This window comes from Zea mays, chromosome 2 (genome assembly GCF_902167145.1).
Source record: "Zea mays cultivar B73 chromosome 2, Zm-B73-REFERENCE-NAM-5.0, whole genome shotgun sequence".
In the NCBI taxonomy this organism is placed as follows: Eukaryota; Viridiplantae; Streptophyta; class Magnoliopsida; order Poales; family Poaceae; genus Zea; species Zea mays.
Genome location: NC_050097.1, coordinates 216,423,456 through 216,448,907, shown reverse-complemented (window position 1 = coordinate 216,448,907; position 25,452 = coordinate 216,423,456). Strand labels below are relative to the sequence as shown.

Genomic DNA, 25,452 nt, shown 5'->3' with positions numbered 1-25,452 from the left:
TAATTTAAGATAAGACTGAAACCAACAGACCATTAGTCGTTATCTCCCCATCATTTTCCAGTACCCTCCCAAAGACCCGTGTCGCATGCACAAATCAATCAATCAATGGCCAGTCAGTCTATTCAGCCATTCCAGTGGGTGGAATGGTCGCCCCCAATGACGTCAGTGTCTGGCAAGCATGCAACGACGTTTCGACTCACAAGGGTAAAGTTTGGTCCATATCAAACCAGCTGTTTGAATATCGATTCGAATATCAAATATAATGTAATTACAAATTTTATTTTATAGATGAAGGCTAAATAATGAGAAGAAATCATTAAGACAAATAAATATATTATTATCAAATGTTTACCTAGCATCACATGAGGAATCAATCATAATACATCTATTATTCATTTGTGTGTCTATCTACGAGATTTTACCGTGTTATAGATGTCCTTGCCAATCATAAAACAACCTCCACGTGTTTCTTCCTGACGAGTCTCCTTCGAAAGGTGTTTAGGAGTTTACATGGCGATAAATATGATCAACATGAGTTTAATCGATCTCTAGAGATCAGTTTTATCATTCTGCTATGTTCCTCGCTGCGTGTCAATGCTGACGCACTAGCTCTTACTGTCTGACTCTTCCTTCGTTAATAAGTGCTGATCACATGACCATTTTATCGTGTTGCAGCATTGTCAAAGACAACTGCCGTTGTCAAGAGCAATGGACCATTCACAAACAGGTACGGTGTTTAAAGAAAAAGAACCTGCATTATTTGGTGTACGACATCGACACCATAACCCCCTTGCTAGCCTCATCGAGGTGGGAGACGTGGTGATGGTGTTCCCTCATCACGGTCATTGCGATATGAGAATAGTGCTGTCTCCGGCGACTCAGTGAGCAGTTCGTGCTCGGTGTCATCGAAGGAAACCCCGCGCCTGATCTATACCTCTCTATGGTAGACATGTTAAGCTCCGTTCGTTTTAGATCAAATGTACATTCATTAATTAACCTATAAATATACCTATAAATATAATTTGTATGTATGTCTTTATTTATTATCATTAATTGAATATTGATAAAAAAAAGCTAAAAATAATTATATTTTAGTATAGAGGGAGTAATGATTTTAAGAAATAACATGCTCTTCTAAATATCATCCACATACGTGGATGATATTTAGAAGAGCATGGTATTTCTTAAAATCATTACTCTCTCCGTATCGATTTATATTGGTTCTACAATATTTTTGTCCTTTTCAATTATAGTCACAGTAGTCTAAACAATTGACTTTAATCAGAAGCGAACAATTTTTCTAGCTTTAAGAAGACTCGTAATCCAAAGCCTTGTTCATTATTTTTATATCTAATGGATTAAAAAGGACGAAAGATTTTGACTTAATGGCCCTGTTTGGCACAACTTATTTTCAGCTTCTTCACAAATTTAAGCAGAGGTTCCGCCAAACAGGCAGCTTCTGCAGCAGCTTATCAGTTCAGCTGCTTCTTAGAATACACTAAAAGCAGCCAACAAGCAGAAGCTGCTTTTCACCAGCTTCTCAGATAAGCTGCTTTTTCAACAAGCACCCGCTGTGCCAAACAGAGCAAATATACTCACTCAAACCCTCTCTAGAGAGGGTGCCCCAAGTTGGGTGTTTCTCGCATTTTTTTTGTTTCCGCCGAATCTTTCCTTCCCATTCTCTTTCGTCTCGTTCGTGTTAAAAAATCACATCTGCCTAGCCCGTGGCCGTGGCATGGCAATGCGGCACCACACGATGCCACGCGGCCTCCACCGTCCTAGCGCCCTATAACACCCGTGCAGCGGAGTGGGCATGGCACACAGCTCCAGGCCACGAGACCGTCCAGCGCGCGGGCAGGCGCGCCGCTAAACTAAACCCGACCAAATGCCGCCTCTCCTCACCTCCTCCTCCGTACCGGCGCTGCCGCTGGCCGCGTGGTCCAGGTACCGCCTCAGGGTTGCGGCTTCCAACGCCGCCTCCGCCCCGGACGGGGCCGGCGCCACTGCCAGATGCACCAGCACCGGCGGGTTCCCGTCCTTCCTTCCCGGGGCGGTGGAGCGCATCCGCGACGGCGCTGCCATCCGCCTGGCCAAGCGAATCGAGCGCGTGCCCGTCCAGGCGAGCCGATTTCTCCCGATTTACTGTGCTGTCGTACGCTCAAATGCGCAATGGCTGAGCCTGAACTTATCCTATCTTCATCTTCAGACCAGTTTCTCGGGTAGCGCGATATCGAGCAGCTGTGTGAGGCCGCTCAAGCAGCAACAGGACGGTGATCCGGTCGTGCTGCTGCATGGATTCGACAGGTGGGCTCCAAATTTCTAATGCACAGCAAAGTTCGTTGCTCAACTAGGTCAGGTTTTTAGTGCTAGCTGGTCATCATTGCTCGAGGAGCCTGTCCCAATATTGAAATGCGGTGGTTCTGCTATCTGCTATCAGTGTGGACCATTTTAATGTATCGTCTACAGTTCTGTTCTAGAATGGAGATACACCTACCCATTGCTCGAGGAGGCCGGATTGGAGGCTTGGGCTGTGGACATCCTTGGGTGGGGCTTCTCTGATTTGGGTACGCCCCATCCTGCACACCATGTGATCTGGTTTGGTTACTGTACCTGGTAAGGTTGTGATTTCGTACTTTGTAGGCCCCTTGTAATATCTTTGCTTGTCTCGTTCGTAGAAACACGGCCGCCATGTGATGTTGCATCCAAACGCGAGCATTTTTACCAGGTACTATGAAAGTACTACTATCGCTGGTGCTGTACCCTGTGCTAATTTCCACGTGATGTGTCCTTCTCCTTTCGTGAACTTATTTCTGATTTTAATATGGCAAATGCTAGAATGACACTGATAGTAGCTGATCTGAGCAACTTAATTAACACTATAGTACATGATTCAGCAACTTAGCATGAGAGTAACTGAACAACCGTCCTTGTCAGGCATGCTATAAAATATAGAACTTCCAGTTTACTTTCCACTTCCCTATTTATTTCTCAAACACGTCACTTCGCTAAGGAAAAAGTACGACAGAGTATGACACCGCACCCACCGTTTCTCCCTGTACCCAGCAGTTCAGCCAATTAAGACCAGACAGTTCTTGTCGTGAACTGACGCCACTATCTAATGGTTACATTGATCTGTTTTTTTTTCTTGGTTACAGTGATGTGATCCTTACAACTTTTATGTGTAGTTCTGGAAATCTTACATCAAAAGGCCTATGGTGTTAGTCGGGCCCAGCCTTGGTGCTGCTGTTGCCATTGATTTTTCAGTCAACTACCCCGAAGCGGTACATGCTTAAAATACTTTTGTTCTCTATATTTCTTTACTGCAGACTACAGAGCAGTACACAGGTATCTGTAGGGCTTTCTTTTATGTGAAGCTTGGCTACCGTGCGATAAGCCTTCATACAAGACAGATCTTACAAGTCTGAGAGTTTTTATATTCCAGCTAATTTAAGCTTGGTTTCACAGGTCTCGAAATTGATCTTCATTGGTGCAAGTGTATACTCTGAGGGCCCAAAAGATATGACCAGGATGCCTAAATTTGTTTCATATGCTGGGGTGAGTCATTCTGATTTCCACGCTAATCTTATTTGTTTTTCTTTTACATGTTACATGTTTTATTTTGGATGTCGCAATGTCCGTATTTTTCATTAGGTGCTTAGTAATATTATCACTTGTTGGTTATGGCTGTGCTAATTTTTTCTCGATAATGATGGTTGTGCTACTTAAGAGGAATGTTTCATGTTGACCTATTATCTCTAATTGGATGAAAGAAATCTTGTGGTGTGTGTCTGTATTGACTGGGCAACTGGACTACTGGAGTAAACTGATTGTTTTCTTTGCTTCCCCAGGTGTTTATATTGAAGAGTCTTCCACTGCGATTTTTAGCAACAAGATTGGCATTTAAAAAAACTCCAAATGAATTCTTTGATTGGGTGCAAGTAAGCCTCTATGGATCACTTTCAGATTTAAAAGGAATGCGAAAATAAGATAAAATCATGTCCTAGTTGCTGCTCTAGTAGTTTTCTCTACCTTTTGGAATTAGGGAGAAGCCCACTTTCTCTTCCAATAAAGTCTGTCTTTCTCCAATGCTGTAAGAAACTGGCGGTAACAGTGTCTCTGTTGGAACTACTTATACAATAATCATGTTTTTGTAGATGGGAGCAAACAGATTAATCCAAAATTTCCTGATTCATGCTAAAATTATATTGAAAATAAAATTATTACCTGCCACTCCAATTTTCCTTTTCTCTGTCTGACATCCTAATTTTAACAGTGCAAAATTATTGCCTTAACTAATCTAATAAATTTTGCAAACAGGCTATTCAAGCTATTTTTTTTTTTTTGAAAGGAAGCGGCAAAAGCTATTTTAGTTTCCTGTTCCTCTGTGTCTTGAGCATATGAAGTTAGGCATTTTGACATGATTCCCCTAAAATTTCAGATTGGCCGTCTGCATTGCCTACTTCCCTGGTGGGAGGATGCTACAGTAGATTTTATGATTAGAGGGGGTTATAATGTCATAAACCAAATAAAACAGGTTCTTTTCTTTAAAGACTCTGCTTATGAATTTTCACTGTCCAAGGATGTTAAAGTTTCTATTTTTATAGTTCATCCGTGAATTGCTTTTGTGTTTAGAATTGAAGTTCCTTTGTGGCATATATTTAGCGTGCCAAATTTTATATCATGTGTCCTTAGAGCCATGCATAATCTTCCAAATCCATTTAACTAGTAGTACTCAATTCATTACTTTTGTGTCAATTATCCCTGGACCTCCTTGATCTTTTGGTCTTGTCATCATTTCCCACCTGGCCATGTGCGACTTGTGTTTTTGCCCAGCCCCTTGCCCGAAAAAGTTTGCTCTTATAGAGTCCATCTTACTGTGTGTCCCATCAACCTGTAGAAGCCCATGGTATAAGTTGGGATACCCCTTAAACAAGTATTGGTAAGAATTAGGTTCCCTTGATTTTACTCTTCGATGGTCCTAACTTTTGCTCATTTTACTGAAAATTTTCTGTAGATGACGATAAGGGCAAGTGCACATCTGATAAGATATATTTTTGTTCTCCGTATAAGGGCTTTCAACTGTTTCCTTGTCATTAACAAAACCTATTGAGTGAGAACTGCAGTACCTTGAATATTCCATGTTCTAAGTGAAAACACCAATAGGCTGTTGCACTGTTGTTCGTCATACTCTTGCCAAGATTAGAGTGTATGGAAGGGATGCTGCATGTTGCATCTAGGGGTGGTAATGGATCACGATCCAAATATTTCTTCAAAATAAGTTAGGGTCTTTAATTAATTTTAGATTAAAAATGAATAGAAATAGAGTCCAATCCTAATTTGATTTGATCCTTAAATTTTATAGTGTGAAATCTAGAGCCCATTACCAGCCTTAGCTGCATCATAGCTTTACAGTACACTGTATATTACTGTCACTGTATATTACTATAAATTTTATAGTGTGAAATCTGGATGCTAGCTCCCACCTTTCTGGATCAAAGCTAGGCATGAAAAAGAAATAGAATGGGTTCAGTAGAACAGATGCATTACTAATGATGTTCCTGTTTCTCTTTACAGGTGAAGCATAAATGCCTGATCCTGTGGGGAGAGGATGATGGAATAATAAGCAGCAAACTAGCATATGTAAGTTGACATGTTATGCTTTGCGGAGCACCAATTTGAAGTTGTACTGGCATTTAAAAAGCGAGGAAATTCTAGCTAATGCCGTGTCAACACAATAACAGTAGCATAAAGTAGCATCAGTGTGTGCCCTGTTAGATATTATATTACGCTCACGCTAGCTGTTACTGCATCACTTGCAGAGGTTGCATCAGGAACTCCCAGACGCTATTCTGAGGCAGGTCCGGCAGTGTGGCCATATTCCTCACGTGGAGAAGCCAAGGGAGGCCGCAAAACATGTTCTTGAATTCCTCGCAAGAAACACGTCAGACAAGTCAGACCAGTCTCCTTCCGAGCCGTCAGACAAGTCAGACCAGTCTCCTTCCGAGCCGTCAGTAGTCGTGTAAGCTACCATGATTACTATCCTGCTGGATGCTTCACTGTTCGTGCATTCAGTCGTGAACACCGTTGTACCGATTTAATCGCTCAATTTCATATGCCCGGAAACGGTACAGGAACCGCTGAGCAGATCACAGATCCTTGAAGGGTAGGCTGTACAAAGTGGAATGTTTGGCCATGGATGATGGATACAGTCGCTAACTCGCTATGCTCAGCCAAGCTGCTGCTGCGGAAGGCTGAAGCTGAACTCGGCGATGGTTCTCAGCGACACTAGAAGATAGGTTGTTGGTCAGTTAGGACTAACTGTACTGTACGGTAGCACTGCAATGCAAGGGACGCAGTGGATGGGAGCATGACAATTTCGGCTGTTGCCAGTACTGTAAATTATGCAATGTAAAATTATTTGGAGTTTGCAAGGGCATTGCCCTTTTCCCTCGCCGTTGATATCCAGACAGCGCCGCCATCGGCACAAGCCAAGCTAGCAACCGAGACTGTTTTCACCTTCCCCTTGGTGGAGCAACGGCGTCAGGACTCAGGAAACACAGGACTGGACTTGTTATGCAGGCCCGGGTCATGACTCATGACACCGCGCTTCTCCCGCGCAGGCGCAGCAGCACGCGTGCTCTGCTCTTGCGCGCGCGCGTCATTACCACTCCGCGCCGTAATTCGCCCGGCCCCGTCACCGTCATCAGGTAGTAGTACCCGTCAATCATGCTACTCGCCGCGCGACGCCATGTGCGGCCGCACGGAACCAGCGCCCCCGCCGGCCCTCCATTGGTACCATGCTGCGCTTTGTACAGCCGGGCAGCCTGTGACCGCATCATTCATCGCTAGTCACGCACGCAGCTGTCGGCTGGATCCAGGACGCCGTCGTACGACGCCCGCTGGCCGGCCCCGGGCGTGGGACCTGTAGGTTTTGCAACAACTTTGCGCATCTACCTGACGTCCTGTTTGGTTCACATGTTTTTTTTTTGACCCATGAGCGGTGGTTCTGCTCTGTTTGACCCATGAGCGCCCAGGCGGCACCGAACAAGAAGCAGGCGCTAGTGGGATGCATTAGTTTTTTTCCCCAATAATTCCCACCCTTTCTCCATAGATAATCAGAGTACTCCTGAACTACATACACCTCCCAAAAGGGCAGCGCTTTCTACTACTACTAGCATGCAGGCAGTAGGTTGTTGTTTCCGAGGTCATGTGAAGGCGTCACGCGAGCACGATGGCGGAGAGGAGGAGCGCGACGAGGGCAGCGCACAGCCCAGCCTCTGGGAGGAGGAGCAAGCCCCCCGCCGCCGCCGCCGCTGTGTCCATGCCTGCTGGTCCTAGGCCGCCGAACCCGGTACCCGTAGTGCCTGCAGTCCCCATGCCGGTAGTGCCGGCTGTGCCTGCGCCTGTCCCGGCGGGCGTCAAGGTCCCTGGGCCTCCCGCTCCTCCCATTGTGCCGCCGGTGGTCGGGGTCACGGTTCCCGCGGCGCTGTGTAAACAAGGCAGTGCTGTTAGTGTTGTGGCTGGTAATACTGATACACGACACACATGCTGAATGTTCCGCGATTCTTAAGTACAAAAAATCCGCCGAACAAACTGCATCCCGGCCCAAAGATCTGGTGGCGCAACATGATGCTCAACTTCCTTGGGGGTGTACCAGTTCCCAAAGCGCGCAGGTTTGAAACATGAACTACATGGATCATGGTGCACAGTTAATTTAAGCTCGCCACGTACCTTGCACTGGTGGTGGGGTAAGAGCAGCCCGAAGAGCCTGAAAGTTTGGAACACAAAGGTCATATAAGGTACTACAGGTAGGACTCTGAATGGGTGGTAAAAATGGACAGTGTCACAAGACTGAAGAGCATGGAAGCAGCAGAACACAGACACCACACACCATAGAAGACATTGGAATCTGGCTTTGGAGTTTGGAGTCATAAAACAAAACAAAAGACCGCGTTACAGTTTACTTTCCCTTTTGGAAAAATCGGGGGGAAAATTGGACGCACTTTGATGCCAATGTCTGCCCAGTAGACACTATGATAGGGTTTTACTTTTAGGGTCGAGAATAATAAAGCATATATACCGCAAACAGCTTTGCACTTTGCAAATCTTATTTTACAGTTATTCGCTCAGAAAGTTGGTGTTTTTTTTCTTCTTCTTCCTATTATTAGTTATTAGGCGAGGCTACAGTGCTACACCGATAGCCAAAATTAATTACCCTGTACAGAACCCGATTCCTTGAAGCTTAACAATGCTACACGGCATGCATGATCGTTCGTTGGTTCCACTTACTCGGGTCGCTGGTGGTGAGGGTGGCGGTGCCGGCGAAGTCGCAGGTGGCGCCCTTGGCCTTGTTGTTCTGGTAGTAGCTGTTGGCGGCCCAGGAGCAGTGCGCCGGGACGGTGTTGGGGTTGTAGCACGCCCCGGTCTCATGGATGGAGTTGCAGTCCGCCCCGGAGCCGCACGCGTAGTCGATGGTCTTCTGCAGCGCCGTCCTCCGACCGTGTCGCCGTCCGAGGCTAGGCCGGACCTCGCCGAAGGTGTAGTTGACGCCGAGGGTGCTGCTGCTCCCTTCAACTGTCAAGATCCGAGCCTACAGGATCGGGTTATCTTGTAGTGTGCGTATGTTTTCTGCGGCGGCCGAGGCCCAAACATACTGTCGTCGTGTTGTAAAGCTGTGTTCCTTTTCCTGTTGTCTCGAGTATCTGGACTTATTTGTCGGTAACAGAATTGCTTGTCCGAGCGAGAGTTACTTTTCGCGGAAGGTGGCGAGTGAGGTATCCGTATCCCGGAGGCGTAGGAATCCCTCGGCTCGGTCGGCCTTGCCGCTTACGTGCACTCTTACTCGTCCATAGGGTTCTGTCACCGATGTAGTCGAGAAGGCCCAAAAAATCGTTTCGGCAGAGGAGTTTTCGAGCGTGAAGACTTGTTCGGTCCGCGGAATCACTTATCCGAGCGTGAGTTACTTATCGCAGAAGGTGATGAGTGAGGTATCCGTATCCCGGAGGCGTAGGAGTCCCTCGGCTCGGTCAGCCTTGACTACTTACGTGTACTCCGTCGTTTTCAGGATCCACTTTCAAAGTAGTTGAAAAGCACGAAAGACATTCTGGCAGAAAAGATCTTTTTCCGAGGAAAATTTTGACGCAGAGGGGGTTCCCCCCTTTTAGCCCCCGAGGGAGGGTCGGGCTTTGCCGAGGCAAGGCTGACCCTTCCTTGATGACTAGACTTTGTATGTGACCGAGGTGTATGAACGACTTGAAAGCATCTTAAGGGTAGACGCGACGTAGCTGTCGGATGTTCCAAGCGTTGTTGTAGACCTCGCCTTGACTGTTGGCTACCTTGTACGTTCCGGGCTTCAGAACCTTGGCGACGACGAACGGCCCTTCCCAGGGAGGCGTGAGCTTGTGCTGCCCTCGGGCGTCTTGTCACAGCCGAAGCACCAGGTCGCCCACCTGGAGGTCTCGGGACCGAACCCCTCGGGCGTGGTAGCGTTGCAGGGACTACTGGTACCGCGCCGAGTGTAGTAAGGCCATGTCCCGAGCCTCTTCCAGTTGGTCCAGTGAGTCTTCTCGATTAGATTGATTGCTTTGGTCGCCGTAGGCCCTCGTCCTCGGGGAACCGTATTCTAAGTCTGTGGGCAAGATGGCCTCGGCCCCATAGACTAGAAAGAACGGTGTGAAGCCCGTGGCTCGGCTCGACATTGTCCTCAAACTCCAGACCACCGAGGGGAGCTCCTTCATCCATCGCTTGCCGAACTTGTTGAGGTCGTTGTAGATCCGCGGCTTGAGTCCTTGCAGGATCATGCCGTTGGCACGCTCTACTTGCCCATTCGTCATAGGGTGAGCCACGGCGGCCCAGTCCACCCGGATGTGGTGGTCCTCGCAGAAGTCCAGGAACTTTCTGCCGGTGAACTGGATGCCGTTGTCGGTGATGATGGAGTTCGGGACCCCAAAGTGATGGATGATGTTGGTGAAGAACGCCACCGCCTGTTCGGACCTGATGCTATTTAGGGGTCGGACCTCGATCCACTTGGAGAATTTATCGATGGCGACCAACAGGTGCGTGTAGCCCCCGGGTGCCTTCTGTAAGGGGTCGACGAGGTCTAGACCCCACACAGCAAACGACCAGGTGATGGGTATGGTCTGCAGAGCCTGAGCGGGCAGGTGGGTCTGCCTTGCATAGAATTGACACCCTTGACAGGTGCGGACAATTCTAGTGGCGTCGGCCACCGCGGTCGGCCAGTAGAAGCCTTGTCGGAAGGCGTTTCCAACAAGGGCTCGAGGTGCTGCGTGATGGCCGCAAGCCCCCAAGTGTATCTCTTGTAAGAGCTCCTGGCCTTCGGCGATGGAAATGCATCGCTGGAGGATGCCTGAGGGGCTGCGGTGGTAGAGCTCCTTCCCGTCTCCCAGCAAGACGAACGACTTGGCGCGCCGCGCCAACCGCCGAGCTTTGGCTCGGTCGAGGGGTAGCTCTCCTCGGTGGAGATATTGCAGGTACGGGGTCTGCTAGTTTCGATTAGGCATGGGCCAGCTCCGCTCCTCCTCGACGCGCAGTGCCTCACCCTCGGGGGCCGAGGGTACCTCGGGCCGAGCCGAGGGTGCCTTGGGCTGAGCCGAGGGTGCCTCGGGCCGAGCCGAGGGTGCCTCAGACTGAGCCGAGGGTGCCTCAGGCTGGGCCGAGGCCTTCTCGGGCTCGGGTGTGTCGTCGGTCTTGACGGAGGGTTGAGGCAGGTCTCGGGAGAAGACGTCTGGGGGAACCGTTGTTCGCCCCGAGGCTATTTTAGCCAGCTCGTCTGCAGTCTCGTTGTAGCGTCGGGCGATGTGGTTGAGCTCGAGCCCGTAGAACTTGTCTTCCAGGCGCCGAACCTCATCGCAGTAGGCTTCCATCTTCGGGTCGCGGCAGTGGGAGTTCTTCATGACTTGGTCGATGACGAGCTGCGAGTCACCGCGAGCGTCGAGGCGTCGGACCCCTAGCTCGATGGCGATGCGCAACTCGTTGACCAGAGCCTCGTACTCGGCCACATTGTTGGACGCCGGGAAATGGAGGCGTAGCACGTAGCGTAGGTGCTTCCCGATGGGCGAGATGAAGAGCAGGCCTGCGCCTGCTCCTGTCTTCATCAGCGACCCGTCGAAAAACATGGTCCAGAGTTCCGGTTGGATCGGAGCTGTTGGGAGCTGGGTGTCGACCCATTCAGCCACAAAGTCCGCCAAGACCTGGGACTTGATGGCCTTCCGAGGGGCGAACGAGATCGTTTCGCCCATGATTTCCACCGCCCACTTTGCAATTCTGCCCGAGGCCTCTCGGCACTGGATGATCTCCCCCAGGGGGAAGGATGACACCACAGTTACCGGATGAGACTCAAAGTAGTGTCGCAACTTCCGCTGCGTTAGGATCATCGCGTACAACAGCTTCTGAATTTGTGGGTAGCGGATCTTGGTCTCGGACAGTACCTCACTGATGAGGTAGACTGGCCTCTGGACGGGCAATGCATGCCCCTCTTCTCGTCTCTCAACCACAATCGCGGCGCTAACCACCTGAGTGGTAGCGGCGACGTAGATCAAGAGGGCTTCTCCGGCAGCGGGGGGCACCAAGGTGGGCGCGTTCGTGAGGAGCGCCTTCAGGTTCCCGAGGGCTTCCTCGGCCTCAGGGGTCCAAGTGAAGCACTCGGCCTTCCTTAAGAGGCGGTACAGAGGCAGGCCTCTTTCGCCGAGGCGCGAAATGAAACGGCTCAGAGCCGCAAGGCATCCCGTGACCCTCTGTACGCCTTTCAAGTCCTTGATGGGCCCCATGCTGCTGATGGCCGCGATCTTCTCCAGGTTGGCCTCGATGCCCCGCTCGGAGACGATGAACCCCAAGAGCATGCCTCGGGGGACCCCGAAGACACACTTCTCGGGATTGAGTTTTACGCCTTTCGCCTTGAGACATCGGAATATCGCTCCAAGGTCGGAAAGGAGGCCGGAGGCTTTCCTCGTCTTGACTACGATGTCGTCGACGTAGGCCTCGACCGTTTGGCCAATGTGTTCGCCGAACACGTGGTTCATGCACCTTTGGTATGTCGCACCCGCATTCCTCAAACCGAACGACATGGTAATATAGCAGTACATGCCGAAAGGTGTGATGAAAGAAGTCGCGAGTTGGTCGGACTCTTTCATCCTGATTTGGTGATACCCTGAGTAGGCATCGAGGAAAGACAGGGTTTCGCACCCAGCAGTGGAATCCACGATTTGATCGATGCGAGGCAGAGGGTAGGGAACTTTCGGACATGCTTTGTTTAGACTAGTGTAGTCTACACACATCCGCCATTTCCCTCCTTTCTTTCTCACAAGCACAGGGTTGGCAAGCCATTCGGGATGGAATACCTCTTTGATGAACCCTGCCGCCATTAGCTTGTGGATCTCCTCGCCTATGGCTCTGCGCTTTTCTTCGTCGAATTGGCGCAGAGACTGCTTCACGGGTCAGGCTCCAGCTCGGATATCCAGCGAGTGCTCGGCGACATCCCTCGGTATGCCGGACATGTCCGAGGGACTCCACGCGAAGACGTCAGCGTTTGCGCGGAGAAAGTCGACGAGCACTGCTTCTTATTTGGGATCGAGCTCAGAGTCGATCCGGATCTGCTTGGAGGCGTCGTTGCTGGGGTCGAGAGAGACGGATTTAACCGTCTCCGCTGGCTCGAAGTTGCCGGCGTGGCGCTTCACGTCTGGCGCCTTCTTAGAGAGGCTCTCCAGGTCGGCGATGAGGGCCTCGGATTCGACGAGGGCCTCGACGTACTCCACGCACTCCACGTCGCATTCGTACGCGTGTCGGTACGTGGGGCCGACGATGATGACCCCGTTGGGGCCCGACATCTTGAGCTTGAGGTAGGTGTAGTTGGGGACGACCATGAACTTGGCGTAGCATGGCCTCCCCAGCACTGTGTGGTAGGTTCCTCGAAACCCGACCACTTCGAACGTGAGGGTCTCCCTTCGAAAGTTGGAGGGTGTCCCAAAGCAGACGGGTAGATCGAGTTGTCCGAGGGGTTGGACGCGCTTCCCGGGGATGATCCCGTGAAAAGGCGCAGCGCCTGCCCGGACCGAGGATAGATCGATCTGCAGGAGCCCGAGGGTCTCGGCGTAGATGATGTTGAGGCTGCTGCCTCCATCCATGAGGACCTTGGTGAGCTTGACGTTGACGATGACGGGGTCGACAACGAGCGGGTAATTCCCCGGGCTCGGCACACGGTCGGAATGGTCGTCTTGGTTGAAGGTGATGGGCTTGTCGGACCAGTCTAGGTAGGCTGGCGCCGCCACCTTTACCGAGCAGACCTCCCGACGCTCTTGCTTGCGGTGCCGAGCCGAGGCGTTCGCCACTCGCCCACCGTAGATCATGTAGCAGTCGTGGACCTCGGGGAACTCTCCTGCCTTGTGATCTTCCTTCTTATCGTCGTCGCGAGCCCTGCCACCCTCCGCGGGTGGCCCGACCTTGTGAAAGTGGCACCGAAGCATGGCGCAGTCCTCAAGGGTGTGCTTGATGGGCCCCTGATGATAGGGGCACGACTCCTTGAGCATCTTGTCAAAGAGATTGGCACCTCCGGGAGGTTTCCGAGGGTTCTTGTACTCGGCGGCGGCGACAAGGTCCACGTCGGCGGCGTCGCGTTTCGCTTGCGACTTCTTCTTGCCTTTCTTCTTGGTGCCGCACTGAGTTTACGCCTCGGGGACATCTTCCGGTAGGCGGCCCTGGGGCTGCTTGTCCTTCCGAAGATGGCCTCAACCGCCTCCTGGCCAGAGGCGAACTTGGTGGCGATGTCCATCAGCTCGCTGGCCCTGGTGGGGGTCTTGCGGCCCAGCTTGCTCACCAGGTCGCGGCAGGTGGTGCCAGCGAGGAACGCGCCGATGACATCCGAGTCGGTGACGTTGGGCAGCTCGGTGCGCTGCTTCAAGAATCGCCGAATGTAGTCCCGGAGAGACTCTCCCGGCTGCTGGCGGCAGCTTCGGAGATCCCAGGAGTTTCCAGGGCGCACGTACGTGCCCTGGAAGTTGCCGGCGAAGGCTTGGACCAGGTCGTCCTAGTTGGAGATCTGCCCCAGAGGCAGGTGCTCCAGCCAGGCTCGAGCGGTGTCGGAGAGGAACAGGGGGAGGTTGCAGATGATGAGGTTGTCATCGTCCGTTCCACCCAGGTGGCAGGCCAGCCGATAGTCCGCGAGCCACAGTTCCGGTCTCGTCTCCCCCGAGTACTTTGTGATAGTAGTCGGGGTTCGGAACCGGGTCGGGAACGGCGCCCGTCGTATGGCCTGGCTGAAAGCCTGCGGATCGGGTGGTTCAGGCGAGGAACTCCGATCCTCCCCGCTGTCATAGCGTCCCCCACGCCTGGGGTGGTAGCCTCGGCGCACCTTCTTGTCGAGGTGGGCTCGACGGTTGTGGTGATGATGCTCGTTGCCGAGGCGACCCGGGGCCGCAGGCGCTGTGTTGCGCGTGCGCCCGGTGTGGACCGAGGCTTCCCGCATGAATCGGGAAGTCGCGGCGCGATGTTCCGAGGGGTACCCCTGCCTTCGGGAGGCAGAGCTTTCGGCCCGTCGGACCGCGGCATCCTCTAGGAGATTCTTGAGCTCTCCCTGGATACACCGCCCCTCGGTGGTAGATGGCTCCGGCATCGCGCGGAGAAGTATTGCCGCTGCAGCCAGGTTTTGGCTGACCCCACTGGAGACCGGTGGTGGCCTTACCCTGACATCGTCGGCGATGCGGTGCTGGATGCCTTGGGGTAGGTGACGCACTTCTCCGACCGGAGGTTGGCCCGCCCATTCCTGCCCAATGTCTCGGCGGAACGGCTCAAGTGTTCCTGCTCCCTCGTCGAGCCTGGCCTGCATCTCGCGGATTTTCTCGAGCTGTGGGTCATGACCCCCCGCCGGGACGGGGACCATAGCTAGCTCCCGAAGGATGTCAACGCGAGGCACAGGCCTAGGGGGATCACCGTTCTCCGGTATACCAAGATGGTTGCCTTCGCCGGGACCCCCTAGATCGACGTGGAAACATTCACGACTTGGGCCGCAGTCCTCGTCGCCGAGGCTGCGGCTACCGTCGGAACAGTCGGAAAGGCAGTAGTCGCATGCAGTCATGAAGTCCCGCATGGCACTGGGGTTACCAAGTCCGGAGAAATCCCAACAGAAGTTGGGCTCGTCATCTTCCTTGGAACCCGAGGGCCTGTAGGTCGAGACGGTCGTCAGCCGGTCCCAGGGTGACCACATACGATACCCCAGAGGGTTTGGACTCGCCTCTATGAGAGCGTCCACCGAAGCGAAGTCGCTTGGTAGGTCGAGACCGAATCCAAAAGGCACGAGATGGGAATCGGTCGGTACCTCTTGGTCGACGAGCGGTGACGAAGTCACGTCAGGGGCAGACTGCACCGTCGTCTCAAGTACGAGGGTGACGCCCAGCAAGTCCTTCGCGAGCGTGCTGGCGTCGTCCGTTTGCTTGGGGTTGGCGTGTTGCGGGGAGATGGCGCTCGTCTTCGTCTCAGACGCAAGGTCGATGCCCGACGTGCCCCCCGTTGGGGCGCCGGCGCCGTCGACTCGCTCGACAGCCGACGAGGTGCCGCCTCCTGCTTGGCCTTGGTTGCCCCGCCTCCTCCTCCGTCGGCGGGGGAGGGGACGGGACAAGCCTGAATGTTGTTCTTCCACCACGTGGGGAAGACGTCGTCGATTTCGCCGCCGGCGGGCAGGTTGTCGGTCGCCATTGTCGTTGTCGCGCGGCGGGGGAAGGAGTATCATGTCGTAGCTGCCGTCGAGGGACATGAACTCAAGACTCCCGAAACGGAGCACCGTCCCGGGATGGAAAGGTTGCTGGAGACTGCCCATCTGGAGCTTGACGGGAAGTTGTTCGTCAACACGCAGCAGGCCCCTACCTGGCGCGCCAACTGTCGGCGTTTCGAACCCGGGGGGTCCCTGGACCGACGAGTAAATTATCGCCGCGTGCCCCAGCCCAGATGGGTCGGCGCGAGACGGAGCGCGAAGGGGGGAAGAAGCCGGAGGGAGACAGGCGTAAAAGGGGAAACCCGCGGCCTTCGTGTTTGTCCCGCGCCCAGGTCGGGTGCGCTTGCAGTAGGGGGTTACAAGCGTCCACGCGGGAGGGAGCGAGCGGCTTACGCGAGCGCCGTCCCGTCCTTCCCCGCGCGGCCAACCCTCTGTAAGAGGGCCCTGAACCTTCCTTTTATAGGCGTAAGGAAAGGATCTAGGTGTACAATGGGGGGTGTAGCAGTGTGTTAACGTGTCTAGCGGAGGAGAGCTAGTGCCCTAAGTACATGCCATCGTGGCAGCCGGAGAGGTTTTGGCACCCGGTTCGTGTGGTGTCGTGGCCGTCGGAGGAGCGCTGGAGCCTGGCGGAAGGACAACTGTTGGGGCTATCGAGTCCTTGCTGACGTCCCCTTGCTTCCGTAAGGGGGCTGAGAGTCGCCGTCGTCATAGAGCATGCGGGGCGCCATCATTACTTGTTTACCGGGGCGAGCCAGATGAGACGCCGGTCTTGCTCCCCGTAGCCTGAGTTAGCTTGGGGTAGGGTAATGATGGCGCCTCCTGTGACGTGGTCGGTCCGAGCCCTGGGTTGGGCGAGGTGGAGGCTCCTCCGAGGTTGAGGTCGAGTCTGTCTTCCAAGGCCGAGGTCGAGTCCGAGCCCCTGGGGTCGGGCGAAGCGGAGTTCGTCGTCTTCCGGGGCTGAGCCCGAGTCCGAGCCCTGGGGTCGGGCGATGCGGAGTTCGTCGTCTTCCGGGGCTGAGCCCGAGTCCGAGCCCTGGGGTCGGGCGAAGCGGAGTTCGTCGTCTTCCGGGGCTGAGCCCGAGTTCGAGCCCTGGGTCGGGCGAGGCGGAGCTTCCTATGGCGCTCGAGGCCGGACTTGGCTGCTGTCAGCCGCACTCTGCCGAGTGGCGCAGCAGTCGGAGCGGCGCAGGCGGCACTGTCCTTTTGTCAGGCCGGTCAGAGGAGCGGCGAAGTGACTGCGGTCACTTCGGCTCTGTTGACTGAAGGGCGCGCGTCACGATAAAGGTGTCAGACCACCTTTGCATTAAATGCTCCTGCGATTCGGTCGGTCGGCGCGGCGATCGGGCCAAGGTTGCTTCTTGGCGAAGACTGGGCCTCGGGCGAGCCGAAGGTGTGTTCGTTGCTTGAGGGGGGCCTCGGGCGAGACGAACTTTGTATAGAGATGATTATACTCTTTTTCCTTCTAACAAAATGATTTGTAAACGAGGTAGTCATTGCATAACTATGGTAACTTTAATACAAATATTAAGTTTGCTTTTGTTCAAAATTATTTGTCTTATCTTTTATTTGTTTGTTTTTTTGAATTTAGGGCTCTCATGTGAATTTCGGACCAAAAAATGAATTTCGGACCCTAATGTGAATTTCGGTCTTTTATAATTTCGGACCGCATGAAATGAGCCCGTCACGACCCGAAATTCAAACGGATCGGACCAAACCGAAATTCAAACAATATGGGCCTTTTCGGGCTTGGGCCCGGCCCGAATGTACACCTATACATGTGCCGAGAACTCGAGATGATAATGCCCACAGGTTGATAGGAAGCAGGACTGATGACATAGTTCACACAAACTTTTAGGCCCCGTTTGTTTCGTTGGAATTGAATTCCATTTTAATAATTATAATTTAGACAAAACTAATTAAGTTCATATATTTATATATGTAATATATTTGTATATTATCTTAAATCATATGAGAAAGATAGTTATATACTACATTCATGTTATAACGAAACAAGTAGAAGAGTGTGCTATAAGTTGTACATCGGAAAAATAGCATGTAAATCTATAGAATCAATTTCCATCTCACACCCCATGAATTTGAGATAGGCTTATATGATAACTTTGGAAAGTGGTGGAATGTCACATTCTAAAAAAATAATCTATTCCAATAGTAAGATTCTAATTCCTCAAAATGAAAGGAAACAAATGGGACCTTAAGGAAAAATTCTCATTATGTCTCTACGACTTTGTTCAATACTTTATTCTGTCTTCGTAAATGTTATAAAATATTCTATACCACCCGGATACAATTTCTTAACATTTCATGCCACCGTCAAGTAGTCAACTACTTTGACTCTGACGGACTAGATAAAATAACGAAATTACTATGGTTATGTTTGGTTCACGAAATGTAACGTAAATGTTAATGATAATTGTTTACACTTGAGTACCAGCGGTAACAAATTTGAATAGTCTGGTATCATTTTTCAGTGTGGTATCCAATTACGTTTTGACTAAAACAAACATGATTTATCGTTATCACTTATCCATTACATTATAAATATGTGAATTAAACGACACCTAAATGCTTTTCTTACAGAATAACAATATCTTAAGTACTATTCTTACAAAATTATAATCCCTTAAATGCCACTCTTAAGTACACAATTATTCTTTTCCATTAAATTTAACATATATGATAATTAGTAATTTTAACATATCCAGTCATTACTACTGGCTTCGTCTCAATTTATAATTCATTTGACTTATTTTTTACCAAGATTGGCCGGCTCGTCTTATTAAAAAAATTTATGAAAAAAAAATTAAAAACAAAAAACATATTTAAAGTATATTATAAGCTAAACCATATCACAATAAAAATTAATAATAATTATATTTTTTTATTAAGATGAGTTGATCAAACTTAATGTTGAAAAGTCAAATGAGTTGTAAATTGGAACAGAGTAATAATTAAAATTTTCAGCTGTTTAGCCCACTTGTAAATTAAAAATTTAAATCATCGTGTAACTTGCTTATGTCTACAAGAGCAGTTATTTTCTTAAGACACCTAAATTATATAAGCTGTATTTTGGTGAAATGCTAGTAGGGTAAAATATTATTTTGAAAATGATAAATAAACTGAAATAAACTACTCAATACTAATTTATTTTAGCTTATTTACGGTTTCAAATTAATATTTTACCTTTATACTATTTTATTATAATCCAAATTATATATAATTTAAGATAAGACTGAAACCAACAGACCATTAGTCGTTATCTCCCCATCATTTTCCAGTACCCTCCCAAAGACCCGTGTCGCATGCACAAATCAATCAATCAATGGCCAGTCAGTCTATTCAGCCATTCCAGTGGGTGGAATGGTCGCCCCCAATGACGTCAGTGTCTGGCAAGCATGCAACGACGTTTCGACTCACAAGGGTAAAGTTTGGTCCATATCAAACCAGCTGTTTGAATATCGATTCGAATATCAAATATAATGTAATTACAAATTTTATTTTATAGATGAAGGCTAAATAATGAGAAGAAATCATTAAGACAAATAAATATATTATTATCAAATGTTTACCTAGCATCACATGAGGAATCAATCATAATACATCTATTATTCATTTGTGTGTCTATCTACGAGATTTTACCGTGTTATAGATGTCCTTGCCAATCATAAAACAACCTCCACGTGTTTCTTCCTGACGAGTCTCCTTCGAAAGGTGTTTAGGAGTTTACATGGCGATAAATATGATCAACATGAGTTTAATCGATCTCTAGAGATCAGTTTTATCATTCTGCTATGTTCCTCGCTGCGTGTCAATGCTGACGCACTAGCTCTTACTGTCTGACTCTTCCTTCGTTAATAAGTGCTGATCACATGACCATTTTATCGTGTTGCAGCATTGTCAAAGACAACTGCCGTTGTCAAGAGCAATGGACCATTCACAAACAGGTACGGTGTTTAAAGAAAAAGAACCTGCATTATTTGGTGTACGACATCGACACCATAACCCCCTTGCTAGCCTCATCGAGGTGGGAGACGTGGTGATGGTGTTCCCTCATCACGGTCATTGCGATATGAGAATAGTGCTGTCTCCGGCGACTCAGTGAGCAGTTCGTGCTCGGTGTCATCGAAGGAAACCCCGCGCCTGATCTATACCTCTCTATGGTAGACATGTTAAGCTCCGTTCGTTTTAGATCAAATGTACATTCATTAATTAACCTATAAATATACCTATAAATATAATTTGTATGTATGTCTTTATTTATTATCATTAATTGAATATTGATAAAAAAAAGCTAAAAATAATTATATTTTAGTATAGAGGGAGTAATGATTTTAAGAAATAACATGCTCTTCTAAATATCATCCACATACGTGGATGATATTTAGAAGAGCATGGTATTTCTTAAAATCATTACTCTCTCCGTATCGATTTATATTGGTTCTACAATATTTTTGTCCTTTTCAATTATAGTCACAGTAGTCTAAACAATTGACTTTAATCAGAAGCGAACAATTTTTCTAGCTTTAAGAAGACTCGTAATCCAAAGCCTTGTTCATTATTTTTATATCTAATGGATTAAAAAGGACGAAAGATTTTGACTTAATGGCCCTGTTTGGCACAACTTATTTTCAGCTTCTTCACAAATTTAAGCAGAGGTTCCGCCAAACAGGCAGCTTCTGCAGCAGCTTATCAGTTCAGCTGCTTCTTAGAATACACTAAAAGCAGCCAACAAGCAGAAGCTGCTTTTCACCAGCTTCTCAGATAAGCTGCTTTTTCAACAAGCACCCGCTGTGCCAAACAGAGCAAATATACTCACTCAAACCCTCTCTAGAGAGGGTGCCCCAAGTTGGGTGTTTCTCGCATTTTTTTTGTTTCCGCCGAATCTTTCCTTCCCATTCTCTTTCGTCTCGTTCGTGTTAAAAAATCACATCTGCCTAGCCCGTGGCCGTGGCATGGCAATGCGGCACCACACGATGCCACGCGGCCTCCACCGTCCTAGCGCCCTATAACACCCGTGCAGCGGAGTGGGCATGGCACACAGCTCCAGGCCACGAGACCGTCCAGCGCGCGGGCAGGCGCGCCGCTAAACTAAACCCGACCAAATGCCGCCTCTCCTCACCTCCTCCTCCGTACCGGCGCTGCCGCTGGCCGCGTGGTCCAGGTACCGCCTCAGGGTTGCGGCTTCCAACGCCGCCTCCGCCCCGGACGGGGCCGGCGCCACTGCCAGATGCACCAGCACCGGCGGGTTCCCGTCCTTCCTTCCCGGGGCGGTGGAGCGCATCCGCGACGGCGCTGCCATCCGCCTGGCCAAGCGAATCGAGCGCGTGCCCGTCCAGGCGAGCCGATTTCTCCCGATTTACTGTGCTGTCGTACGCTCAAATGCGCAATGGCTGAGCCTGAACTTATCCTATCTTCATCTTCAGACCAGTTTCTCGGGTAGCGCGATATCGAGCAGCTGTGTGAGGCCGCTCAAGCAGCAACAGGACGGTGATCCGGTCGTGCTGCTGCATGGATTCGACAGGTGGGCTCCAAATTTCTAATGCACAGCAAAGTTCGTTGCTCAACTAGGTCAGGTTTTTAGTGCTAGCTGGTCATCATTGCTCGAGGAGCCTGTCCCAATATTGAAATGCGGTGGTTCTGCTATCTGCTATCAGTGTGGACCATTTTAATGTATCGTCTACAGTTCTGTTCTAGAATGGAGATACACCTACCCATTGCTCGAGGAGGCCGGATTGGAGGCTTGGGCTGTGGACATCCTTGGGTGGGGCTTCTCTGATTTGGGTACGCCCCATCCTGCACACCATGTGATCTGGTTTGGTTACTGTACCTGGTAAGGTTGTGATTTCGTACTTTGTAGGCCCCTTGTAATATCTTTGCTTGTCTCGTTCGTAGAAACACGGCCGCCATGTGATGTTGCATCCAAACGCGAGCATTTTTACCAGGTACTATGAAAGTACTACTATCGCTGGTGCTGTACCCTGTGCTAATTTCCACGTGATGTGTCCTTCTCCTTTCGTGAACTTATTTCTGATTTTAATATGGCAAATGCTAGAATGACACTGATAGTAGCTGATCTGAGCAACTTAATTAACACTATAGTACATGATTCAGCAACTTAGCATGAGAGTAACTGAACAACCGTCCTTGTCAGGCATGCTATAAAATATAGAACTTCCAGTTTACTTTCCACTTCCCTATTTATTTCTCAAACACGTCACTTCGCTAAGGAAAAAGTACGACAGAGTATGACACCGCACCCACCGTTTCTCCCTGTACCCAGCAGTTCAGCCAATTAAGACCAGACAGTTCTTGTCGTGAACTGACGCCACTATCTAATGGTTACATTGATCTGTTTTTTTTTCTTGGTTACAGTGATGTGATCCTTACAACTTTTATGTGTAGTTCTGGAAATCTTACATCAAAAGGCCTATGGTGTTAGTCGGGCCCAGCCTTGGTGCTGCTGTTGCCATTGATTTTTCAGTCAACTACCCCGAAGCGGTACATGCTTAAAATACTTTTGTTCTCTATATTTCTTTACTGCAGACTACAGAGCAGTACACAGGTATCTGTAGGGCTTTCTTTTATGTGAAGCTTGGCTACCGTGCGATAAGCCTTCATACAAGACAGATCTTACAAGTCTGAGAGTTTTTATATTCCAGCTAATTTAAGCTTGGTTTCACAGGTCTCGAAATTGATCTTCATTGGTGCAAGTGTATACTCTGAGGGCCCAAAAGATATGACCAGGATGCCTAAATTTGTTTCATATGCTGGGGTGAGTCATTCTGATTTCCACGCTAATCTTATTTGTTTTTCTTTTACATGTTACATGTTTTATTTTGGATGTCGCAATGTCCGTATTTTTCATTAGGTGCTTAGTAATATTATCACTTGTTGGTTATGGCTGTGCTAATTTTTTCTCGATAATGATGGTTGTGCTACTTAAGAGGAATGTTTCATGTTGACCTATTATCTCTAATTGGATGAAAGAAATCTTGTGGTGTGTGTCTGTATTGACTGGGCAACTGGACTACTGGAGTAAACTGATTGTTTTCTTTGCTTCCCCAGGTGTTTATATTGAAGAGTCTTCCACTGCGATTTTTAGCAACAAGATTGGCATTTAAAAAAACTCCAAATGAATTCTTTGATTGGGTGCAAGTAAGCCTCTATGGATCACTTTCAGATTTAAAAGGAATGCGAAAATAAGATAAAATCATGTCCTAGTTGCTGCTCTAGTAGTTTTCTCTACCTTTTGGAATTAGGGAGAAGCCCACTTTCTCTTCCAATAAAGTCTGTCTTTCTCCAATGCTGTAAGAAACTGGCGGTAACAGTGTCTCTGTTGGAACTACTTATACAATAATCATGTTTTTGTAGATGGGAGCAAACAGATTAATCCAAAATTTCCTGATTCATGCTAAAATTATATTGAAAATAAAATTATTACCTGCCACTCCAATTTTCCTTTTCTCTGTCTGACATCCTAATTTTAACAGTGCAAAATTATTGCCTTAACTAATCTAATAAATTTTGCAAACAGGCTATTCAAGCTATTTTTTTTTTTTTGAAAGGAAGCGGCAAAAGCTATTTTAGTTTCCTGTTCCTCTGTGTCTTGAGCATATGAAGTTAGGCATTTTGACATGATTCCCCTAAAATTTCAGATTGGCCGTCTGCATTGCCTACTTCCCTGGTGGGAGGATGCTACAGTAGATTTTATGATTAGAGGGGGTTATAATGTCATAAACCAAATAAAACAGGTTCTTTTCTTTAAAGACTCTGCTTATGAATTTTCACTGTCCAAGGATGTTAAAGTTTCTATTTTTATAGTTCATCCGTGAATTGCTTTTGTGTTTAGAATTGAAGTTCCTTTGTGGCATATATTTAGCGTGCCAAATTTTATATCATGTGTCCTTAGAGCCATGCATAATCTTCCAAATCCATTTAACTAGTAGTACTCAATTCATTACTTTTGTGTCAATTATCCCTGGACCTCCTTGATCTTTTGGTCTTGTCATCATTTCCCACCTGGCCATGTGCGACTTGTGTTTTTGCCCAGCCCCTTGCCCGAAAAAGTTTGCTCTTATAGAGTCCATCTTACTGTGTGTCCCATCAACCTGTAGAAGCCCATGGTATAAGTTGGGATACCCCTTAAACAAGTATTGGTAAGAATTAGGTTCCCTTGATTTTACTCTTCGATGGTCCTAACTTTTGCTCATTTTACTGAAAATTTTCTGTAGATGACGATAAGGGCAAGTGCACATCTGATAAGATATATTTTTGTTCTCCGTATAAGGGCTTTCAACTGTTTCCTTGTCATTAACAAAACCTATTGAGTGAGAACTGCAGTACCTTGAATATTCCATGTTCTAAGTGAAAACACCAATAGGCTGTTGCACTGTTGTTCGTCATACTCTTGCCAAGATTAGAGTGTATGGAAGGGATGCTGCATGTTGCATCTAGGGGTGGTAATGGATCACGATCCAAATATTTCTTCAAAATAAGTTAGGGTCTTTAATTAATTTTAGATTAAAAATGAATAGAAATAGAGTCCAATCCTAATTTGATTTGATCCTTAAATTTTATAGTGTGAAATCTAGAGCCCATTACCAGCCTTAGCTGCATCATAGCTTTACAGTACACTGTATATTACTGTCACTGTATATTACTATAAATTTTATAGTGTGAAATCTGGATGCTAGCTCCCACCTTTCTGGATCAAAGCTAGGCATGAAAAAGAAATAGAATGGGTTCAGTAGAACAGATGCATTACTAATGATGTTCCTGTTTCTCTTTACAGGTGAAGCATAAATGCCTGATCCTGTGGGGAGAGGATGATGGAATAATAAGCAGCAAACTAGCATATGTAAGTTGACATGTTATGCTTTGCGGAGCACCAATTTGAAGTTGTACTGGCATTTAAAAAGCGAGGAAATTCTAGCTAATGCCGTGTCAACACAATAACAGTAGCATAAAGTAGCATCAGTGTGTGCCCTGTTAGATATTATATTACGCTCACGCTAGCTGTTACTGCATCACTTGCAGAGGTTGCATCAGGAACTCCCAGACGCTATTCTGAGGCAGGTCCGGCAGTGTGGCCATATTCCTCACGTGGAGAAGCCAAGGGAGGCCGCAAAACATGTTCTTGAATTCCTCGCAAGAAACACGTCAGACAAGTCAGACCAGTCTCCTTCCGAGCCGTCAGACAAGTCAGACCAGTCTCCTTCCGAGCCGTCAGTAGTCGTGTAAGCTACCATGATTACTATCCTGCTGGATGCTTCACTGTTCGTGCATTCAGTCGTGAACACCGTTGTACCGATTTAATCGCTCAATTTCATATGCCCGGAAACGGTACAGGAACCGCTGAGCAGATCACAGATCCTTGAAGGGTAGGCTGTACAAAGTGGAATGTTTGGCCATGGATGATGGATACAGTCGCTAACTCGCTATGCTCAGCCAAGCTGCTGCTGCGGAAGGCTGAAGCTGAACTCGGCGATGGTTCTCAGCGACACTAGAAGATAGGTTGTTGGTCAGTTAGGACTAACTGTACTGTACGGTAGCACTGCAATGCAAGGGACGCAGTGGATGGGAGCATGACAATTTCGGCTGTTGCCAGTACTGTAAATTATGCAATGTAAAATTATTTGGAGTTTGCAAGGGCATTGCCCTTTTCCCTCGCCGTTGATATCCAGACAGCGCCGCCATCGGCACAAGCCAAGCTAGCA

General features: G+C 48.7%; 3 protein-coding genes across 6 annotated transcripts; 2 read left to right on the top strand and 1 right to left on the bottom strand.

Moving 5' to 3' along the window:
- Window positions 1-1,674: 1,674 nt before the first annotated feature.
- LOC103647816 (uncharacterized hydrolase YugF) lies at window positions 1,675-6,451 on the top strand. 2 transcript variants are annotated; one of them, XM_035965478.1, is made up of 11 exons: window positions 1,675-2,119; window positions 2,207-2,304; window positions 2,467-2,564; window positions 2,676-2,725; window positions 3,186-3,281; window positions 3,466-3,555; window positions 3,849-3,938; window positions 4,439-4,534; window positions 5,575-5,640; window positions 5,820-6,019; window positions 6,132-6,451. In XM_035965478.1, the coding sequence occupies exons 1-11, from the start codon at window positions 1,886-1,888 to the stop codon at window positions 6,139-6,141; spliced, it is 1,128 nt and encodes a 375-aa protein (XP_035821371.1). In that variant the 5' UTR covers window positions 1,675-1,885; the 3' UTR covers window positions 6,142-6,451. The 2 variants fall into 2 exon arrangements, with proteins under 2 accessions (XP_035821371.1, XP_035821372.1); XM_035965479.1 differs by lacking the exon at window positions 4,439-4,534.
- Window positions 6,452-7,043: 592 nt separating this feature from the next.
- LOC109944397 (PLASMODESMATA CALLOSE-BINDING PROTEIN 3) lies at window positions 7,044-19,799 on the bottom strand. The gene is made up of 4 exons (XM_020549149.1): window positions 19,723-19,799; window positions 8,290-8,558; window positions 7,732-7,768; window positions 7,044-7,486 (listed from the first exon to the last, which is right to left on the bottom strand). Exons 1-4 carry the CDS (start codon window positions 19,797-19,799, stop codon window positions 7,219-7,221), a joined length of 651 nt encoding a protein of 216 aa, XP_020404738.1. The 3' UTR covers window positions 7,044-7,218.
- Window positions 19,800-20,627: 828 nt separating this feature from the next.
- LOC100191741 (uncharacterized) lies at window positions 20,628-25,404 on the top strand. Of its 3 annotated transcripts, XM_008668830.4 has the most exons (11): window positions 20,628-21,072; window positions 21,160-21,257; window positions 21,420-21,517; window positions 21,629-21,678; window positions 22,139-22,234; window positions 22,419-22,508; window positions 22,802-22,891; window positions 23,392-23,487; window positions 24,528-24,593; window positions 24,773-24,972; window positions 25,085-25,404. In XM_008668830.4, the coding sequence occupies exons 1-11, from the start codon at window positions 20,839-20,841 to the stop codon at window positions 25,092-25,094; spliced, it is 1,128 nt and encodes a 375-aa protein (XP_008667052.1). In that variant the 5' UTR covers window positions 20,628-20,838; the 3' UTR covers window positions 25,095-25,404. The 3 variants fall into 3 exon arrangements, with proteins under 3 accessions (XP_008667052.1, XP_008667053.1, NP_001130641.1); XM_008668831.4 differs by lacking the exon at window positions 23,392-23,487; NM_001137169.1 differs by having other exon boundaries at window positions 20,819-21,072; window positions 24,773-25,379.
- The last annotated feature ends 48 nt before the right edge of the window (window positions 25,405-25,452 follow it).

What these genes read in the sequence shown, in the direction of transcription:
- LOC100191741 (XM_008668830.4), top strand. Translation starts at nt 20,839, where the DNA reads ATGCCGCCTCTCCTCACCTCCTCCTCCGTACCGGCGCTGCCGCTGGCC. An exon ending in CTGCTGCATGGATTCGACAG is followed by an intron (nt 21,258 to 21,419) that starts GTGGGCTCCAAA and finishes TATCGTCTACAG; the next exon opens with TTCTGTTCTAGAATGGAGAT. An exon ending in TCATAAACCAAATAAAACAG is followed by an intron (nt 23,488 to 24,527) that starts GTTCTTTTCTTT and finishes TTCTCTTTACAG; the next exon opens with GTGAAGCATAAATGCCTGAT.
- LOC103647816 (XM_035965478.1), top strand. Translation starts at nt 1,886, where the DNA reads ATGCCGCCTCTCCTCACCTCCTCCTCCGTACCGGCGCTGCCGCTGGCC. An exon ending in CAGTCAACTACCCCGAAGCG is followed by an intron (nt 3,282 to 3,465) that starts GTACATGCTTAA and finishes TTGGTTTCACAG; the next exon opens with GTCTCGAAATTGATCTTCAT. An exon ending in AATTTGTTTCATATGCTGGG is followed by an intron (nt 3,556 to 3,848) that starts GTGAGTCATTCT and finishes TTGCTTCCCCAG; the next exon opens with GTGTTTATATTGAAGAGTCT.
- LOC109944397 (XM_020549149.1), bottom strand. Translation starts at nt 19,799, where the DNA reads ATGACCGTGATGAGGGAACACCATCACCACGTCTCCCACCTCGATGAG. An exon ending in GGGGTTATGGTGTCGATGTC is followed by an intron (nt 8,559 to 19,722) that starts GTACACCAAATA and finishes AGGGAGCAGCAG; the next exon opens with CACCCTCGGCGTCAACTACA. An exon ending in CCTCACCACCAGCGACCCGA is followed by an intron (nt 7,769 to 8,289) that starts GTAAGTGGAACC and finishes CCAAACTTTCAG; the next exon opens with GCTCTTCGGGCTGCTCTTAC.